General features: G+C 41.1%; 1 protein-coding gene across 1 annotated transcript; it reads right to left on the bottom strand.

Annotated features, from left to right (window-relative positions):
- Positions 1-4674: 4674 nt before the first annotated feature.
- Positions 4675-6879, bottom strand: LOC132392480 (beta-1 adrenergic receptor-like). The gene has a single exon (XM_059966419.1). It carries the CDS (start codon positions 6854-6856, stop codon positions 5630-5632), a length of 1227 nt encoding a protein of 408 aa, XP_059822402.1. The 5' UTR covers positions 6857-6879; the 3' UTR covers positions 4675-5629.
- Between the last annotated feature and the right edge of the window lie 485 nt (positions 6880-7364).

Here is a 7364-nt window from a genome sequence, read left to right as displayed (position 1 = left end):
TTGTGTCATCAGCAAATTTACTAATCCATCCCTCCACTTCCTCATCTAGGTCATTTATAAAAATCATGAAGAGCAGGGGTCCCAGTACAGATCCCTGAGGCACACCACTGGTCACCAACCTCCATGCAGAATATAACCCATCTATAACCACAGAATTTCCTTCTGTGGGCAAGCCAATTCTGGATCCACAAAACAATGTCCCCTTGGATCGCATGCCTCCTTACTTTCTTGCATGGGGTACCTTGTCAAATGCCTTGCTGAAATCCATATGCACTACATCTACTACTCTACCTTTATCAATGTGCTTAGTTACATTCTCAAAAAAATTCAATCAGGCTAAGGCACGACCTGCTTTTGACAAAGCCATGCTGACTATTCCCAATCACATTATGCCTCTCCAAATATTCGTAAATCCTGCTTCTCAGGATCCTTTCCATCAAATTAAACAACCACTGAAGTTGTTTCATGATGAGACGAGGGCCTGTTACATTCCTGGATGTTTGTCATAATCAAAACTGCTTTATATGCACATACGTTGGAGTTTATCAAGCTTCATTATTCATTTTATCTGAATGAAATACCATCAAAAACATTGCCACAGAAAACCATTTCCCAGAAAGTCTCTTAATGTTAATTATGTTTATAGTGAATCTTCACAGATAAAGTTCATTGTGTCCCACCCTCTGGGGAGTGGGTAGAAATGCAAACCAGAATGTTCTGGAAATGGAATTATGCCAGTAGATTATCCATTGGCCAAAATGACTCCTTGTTTAAAGAGGGGGCATTTGGTATGCCAGGAAATTGTAAGCCAAAACTTGTTAACTTGGCAGAAGGTGAAATTGTTTGGGCCAACTTTTCTTGGATAGAGTCAGCTATTGGCAGTGCTTAGTAGGAAATTGAGTTTGCACTATTTTAGACAGGGAAAAACATGGGCATTGCTGTTGAAAGGTGGGATCTTTGGAAAACCACTGTTCTGTTTAGTTGTAATCAACCTGAAAGGGTCAGTTGTCACCAACAGGGCAGGTAAAATATAACAACAGTCAGTATGATGTGACTTGACTAAATGGAACACTCCAATCTTGAGATTCTGCTTTCAGGACCCACTACAGAGATTTATAACCATAATCTAATGGAATAGTGGGGGATGCTGCATGGCTATTATCTCTTGCAGCATGATAATGATACTTTCCTGATGATCTAAACTAGCTCTTATTTCGATGAACAATACCAAGGAAACTTATGAAATTATTATCCTATTCTATCTTTAAGACAATACGGTATCATAATTGGCTGCTTGGTAGCCTATAACAGAAGGATAACAGTGCATAGAAGGTACCACCTTCCTCTTTGGGAAGCACTGAAGAAATTCAATTTCTTTGTTACTTCGAGTACTCATTTATTAAGGCATTCAATAAAGTGCTAAATCAGATAACATCTTAGTGATTTTAAGACATATAGTATTAAAGAGAATACCATAACTTTGTAGCTGGATTCGTGGACCTAGAACTGGAGTCAATACATGACACCCCTAAAAAACTGCAGATGCTGTAAATGTGAAATAAAAACAGAAAATACTGGCAACAAACAACAGGTCAGGCAGCATTTGAGGAAAGAAAAACAGTTAACTCATCAGATGCAGCTTCTATTTGGCCACCAATGCTGCAATATGCCTCGAGGAATATTGTTCCCCAAGTTTTGATGAGCTTAGTTATATGGTGCAAGAAGCTACAGACAGAAAGTTGAGAGTAGGAACAGGATGGTGAAATAATGTGCAGGGCAACTGCTAGATCAGAGTCATTCTTGCAGATAGAAAACAGATGCACTTCACAACAGTCACCCAATTTACATTTGATTTTTCCATTGTATGGTGTGTGACCTACTGCACTGCTACAATGAGGTCCAACATAAAATTAAGGAAAAAACGCCTTATCATCTCTAGAGGCACATTGCAGTCTTCTGGAAGCAAAGTCCAATTTTCTGACTACATAATTCATTCTTGCTTTCTTCTTATCAGAAATGTTAATTTCTGTCTGATTTCATTTTGACTAAATTATCCTTGTTTAATTTGTACAATCTGGTCAATAACATATATCACAGAGACAGGGAACACAATATACTGGATTCAGTTTTCTGACACCTTTCATGTAGTCTTTACTGCTGAGCATGTCCTAAGTCTCACCATTAATAACACAATGCCGAGACAAAGAAGCTTATACGATTGTAAATGTACCCTGTAACCCACCTAGTGTCACCACAGATTCCTTCAGTTCTATCCATACTTTCAATTCATTCTCCCTGACTGAGAACTAACTCTCACAGTTTTGAAGAAAGGCCCTGGATCTAAATCCTGTTAATTGTTTCTCCTTCCACAGATGCTGCCCTACCTTCTGAGTGTTTCCAGATTTAACGTGTACTTATCAATCACAGAGACTATGCCTGGATGTATCCCCTGTCAACACTAATGGAAAATTAGGTAAAGGTAATTATATTCATACTGGGAAGGATCGAGTGTAGGTCTAATAAGATCGGATATATAGCATGAATGGTTGGACTCCAGATTACTTTGAGCAACAAAGGTTCCATGGTGCATATGTTTAACAATACCTGAAGGTGGCAGTACAGGTAGATGATAAAGAAAGCAAACAGGTCACATGCCTTCATTAGCTCGTAAATATAGTATAAGAGCAGAAAGGCTTAGGTAACAATTTATAAAACATAGGGTAGGCCACAGCATGAATATTTTGTGCATTTCTGGTTACCACATTATCAGAAGGACTTGATCACACAAAATAGAGTGCAGAGGTGATTCTACAAGATGGGATGCTTCATTTCTAAGGAGAAACTGGGTAGGTTGAGTGTGCTTTCCTTCAAGAACATAAGACAGAGGGGGAGGGGAGAACCTGATAAAAGTTTACAAACTTATGAGAAATATGGATTTGGTCATCAGTAAGAAAGATTTCTCCAATAGCATGATACCTAGGACTAGAAAGGCATGGGTTTAAGGTGAGGAGCAAGAGGTTAAGAGCAATTTGGGATAAATTTTTTTAATCACCTGGGGTGTTTTCAGTTTGGAACTCACAGCCTAAGAAGATAATGAAACGGATGCTCAGAATTTTTAAGAAACATCTGGATAAGCAGATGATTAACCAAGGCATACTAAGCAATGGGCCAAGCAAGTGGCAAAAAATAAATCATTAATTAATGATTGGTATTGATAAAGTGAGCTTAGGGACCGGGGACCCATTTCGATGTGATATGACAGTGCCCCTGACTCCAGAACATTTGCTACAAATTACATTTAAAGGTAATCTGAGAAACAGAGGAAGAGAGAATAAATAATTAAACTAGGAGAAAATTGAGACGAGCATGCTTGGAGCTTAACGTTGGCTATGATGGACGACACAAATTTATATCAAAAAAAATTCTGGAGGTAAGCTGGAGAGTGGTATTAAAAATTGCTACATACACCGTGCGATACGCGATTTGAGAGAATGTATAAACTGCCGAAGAAAGGCAAAAAGAAAATGTCAGCACCAGGAAAGTAGCAAATGCAATTAAAAGCAGTGAAATAAGCAGTGCTGTGTTTTAAGAGACGTTACTGCACGCTAACTGTAGGAATCCAGAAAGCGGAAAGTGGAAATCTGGAGAGAAAAAAAATACATATGCTTAAGATGGTAATGTGGACGCTAAAGGCTTTACAAGGGAATTATTCGTTTCCCCATGAAAGTTTAAAAGAAAGGGCATTGACAGTGATTTATTTTAACAACAAAATACTGTCTAATCTAATCTGTCTCTTGTCCCTACTGCGAATCCCAAAAAGTCGATTCTGAAAATACAAACTTCTCCTCCCTCCGTAAATCGTGGAAGGATTTTGGACCGATACGAGTTATTTGGAATATTCCAAATATTGGAAAAATTATATATTTCTAATATTTTCACAAAATTATTGAAAGGTCGAGAAAAGTCTATAAAGGAAATTCACTCGAGTAATGTCTAGTGTTTTGGATTAGTCGGAAAAAAAATATGCCGAAGCGAAAATGTACCGAAACGATAAAAGACGAGATTTCGCTGCACCGGTGAAGGTTAACATCAGTTCTCAGAGCGCTTTTCGCGTCAACGAAAAGTTTTAAAATATTAAATTGGTAAATATTATTTTTGTTTTTCCGACTAATAACAACGAAAATTTGAGTTTGAATGTTGATAACAGTCAGGGAGAGTTAGAATTAATAGTTGTAGGCCAAATGATTGAAACCTGAACTTTTTACACGTGATAATTGCGACAGCATTAAAGCTTAGAAAAGGGATTTTTTATAGATATGTGGCGATAGAAATGGTATAGTGAGTCTATAAAGTCAGGTACACGGACTGACGGTCTGCTTTTATATAATAACTTCCCATTCTGTAAATCTTCCATCGGCCACGTTGGTTTTAAACTCGAGTTATGAAACCAATTCCATTCGGGCATTGCTACCTCAAAAGCAGTTTTTTTTTATCATTTCCGTTCCCCCAAAATGGCCAATTCAAATTTGTCGAAACATTATTCACCCACTCTCCAGCAAACGAATAAAGAATGCACCTCTAAAGTACTTACGAGGCAGGTGACAAATGTACAAGACAGGCTTTAATGTAAAAATAAGTTTAATAACATGTGAATTGTAAGTGTACCGTTACTGTTCAAATTTAAATGAATATTATGGCATTTTCTACAATTATTTTCACTTTAAACTTTCACATATACCCATATAATATTGTATTATCTCTATTTTTCCCAATATAACATTTAAATTCAAATTCTGCAATAATATAAAGCTGGAACAAAAATAAGTCAAGATCGAGCTTCCGGCAGCTAGCCGTCGTTAATTTATATCAATTCAACCAACCTTATATTTTCCTTCCCAACTCTCGGCCCCAGACCCGCCTTGCACCCAAGAAATCATCGCCCTAACGCGGTAAACGAGCGATGTTTTAAAAATAAGATTTGAAGAGTCGCTGTCTGATTTCAGCTGAGCTCTTAGATAGCCTCGGGGCAGTAGGGTTTCCACGCGTAGAAATACACAAAGATTTGACATCTTACTGTTCACAATTGTGCAAAAAAATGCTCTTGCAGTCCATTCCATAAGTGCAATCATATTGACAGTTCCGACTGACTGAAGAAGAAATCTCAGGAAACACAATTAATTGCCACACAGCGCATCTGTATACAGAACACATTGCAGATGGAGCCTGAAGTATTATGCTCGCCTTCAAAGTTCACCAAAATCTTGTAATACAACTGCCCGTAGCATAGTCCTCTGTTAATATACACTGTTCTAACATTCTGCAATATTTTACTGGGAATTCTTCACTATTTCCTGTGATGTCCTTGACTTTTCAGAGAATATTTGTCGAAGAAGTGTTATCACCACCCCTCAGACCCCGCAAAAACAATTGAACTGTCAGTGAATTTCCGGCTACGAGGCACTAGAGACCTGATGGCTGGAAAATTGAGTAGTAATAATCTGACCTTGTTTATTGTGCTTTGGAAAAAAAATGGGAATAGACCACGAATGTCAGCTTTCACCACGGGAATGTTATTGAGGTACGGAACAAAGGGGTCGGAATTTTCCTTTGATCTTCGTTTCCCCACTCGTCATAGCACCGACTCCAAGGTGTATTGGGTATCACCATTCACTTGGTGGGAAGTTGCCTTCGTCTTATCGCTCCTGGTGCTAGACCAGCTGCTGCTAGAGTTCTCAGGGGGCTCCTCGACGCCGGGAGACGGTTGGGTGGATGGCGGCCTCCCAAGAGGGCACGGGCAGTAAGGGTTGCAATCTTGGAGCCCGGGATCTTCGGCTGTCCCGCCGAGGCATAATATCTTTTTGAAGGCTCTTCTAAAGTCAGAGCTCCGGCAGTAAATGAAGGGGTTAAAGCCAGAGTTCACATACCCCAGCCAGTTGAAGAATAGAAAGAGTGCCCTTGGAATTCCGTTCCTGGATACGACTTGCACGATATTGGCCAGGAAAAAAGGCAACCAACAGAGCGTGAAGGTCCCCATGATGATCCCCAGCGTCTTAAGAGCTTTGTGATCTTTGAGAGCCAGCAGCTTAGAAGGTCTCCTCTTGTTGGCCTTGTTTTGCTGCTGGCTGTCACCTATCCTCGGTTTGTTCCTCTCCATCTTCTTCATCTGTTTTTTGGCTTCGCTGAAGACCTTGGAGTACAGTAAGATCATGACCAGCAGTGGGATGTAGAAAGAGATGGTGGAGGACAGGATGGCGTAAGGCCAGTTGGTCACGAAGTCACAGCAGGTGGGCTCCCTGTAACACTTCTGGGCTGCTGGATCGGAGTCCTCCCACCAGCGATTCATGATGGGCAGGAAGGAGATTAGGGCCGAAATAGCCCAGACCAGACACACAATAGCCCTGGCCCGGGCTTTGGTAAGTAGGCTCATGTACCTCAAGGGTGAGGTAATGGCGACGTACCTGTCGATGGCAATTACGCAAAGGGTCTCAATACTGGCCGTGACGCACAACACGTCCACAGAGGTCCACAATTCGCAGAAAGGAGAGTCCAAGAGCCACTTGTTAGTCACCACGATGGTGGCCCCCAGTGGAACCACGAAAATGCCCATGATCAGGTCCGCACATGCCAATGAGGTAATGAAGACATTGGTAAGAGTTTGAAGCCGCGGGTTCTTGGCGATGGCCAGAATGACCAGCAAGTTGCCCACCACGATGATAAGGATTATCACGGTGAAGACTGCGGCCAGAGCCCATTGTTTGGACCAGGACAACTCTTCACTGGAGTTATGCGCCGTGTCATTCAGAGCTGGGGACCATTCCATGCCGATGTTAAGAGATGCCGCCGAAACCCTCCACATTCTGGAGGCCGGCGCCAGGCTGAGATCATCTTCTGTCGCTGTCTGTGTGTGCGTGTCTCTCTCTCTTCCTCTCTCTCTTTCTCTCCCTCTGTCACTCAATCGATAGGTTTAAAGCCAGATTCTGAATATCCTTGCGTCATCACACTAATAACAAATCATATTCGCCTCTCATCAGAACAGGGGTGGTGCTCTCCTTTAACGCTTTCAGTGGCTCTTAGTCGAACTGGTTGTATTTTGGACGTGCGGAAGTTTTCTTTAAATGACAGCTACCAAATTGTATCAAAGGCCATTGGGGAGCGCTGCAGCAATGTTTGCAGATGCGTGTGTGGCTGCCGTGTACTTACTGTGTACACGTCTGTATATTCGTCAACAGCTTAACACTTCTATCATCACATTCGCTGTCTCGGGACGTCTTCGCAGCCTCAACCACTGTAGGAACTCATCCACGAAAAGCAAACTTCCCCCGATCAACAATGAATAAATCAATTAGCTTTTAACGGAGTCTGAG

The sequence above is a fragment of the Hypanus sabinus genome, chromosome 1, assembly GCF_030144855.1.
Source record: "Hypanus sabinus isolate sHypSab1 chromosome 1, sHypSab1.hap1, whole genome shotgun sequence".
Lineage (NCBI taxonomy): Eukaryota > Metazoa > Chordata > Chondrichthyes > Myliobatiformes > Dasyatidae > Hypanus > Hypanus sabinus.
The sequence above is the reverse complement of the archived record's forward strand: the minus strand, read 5'-3'. Positions and strand labels throughout refer to the sequence as shown.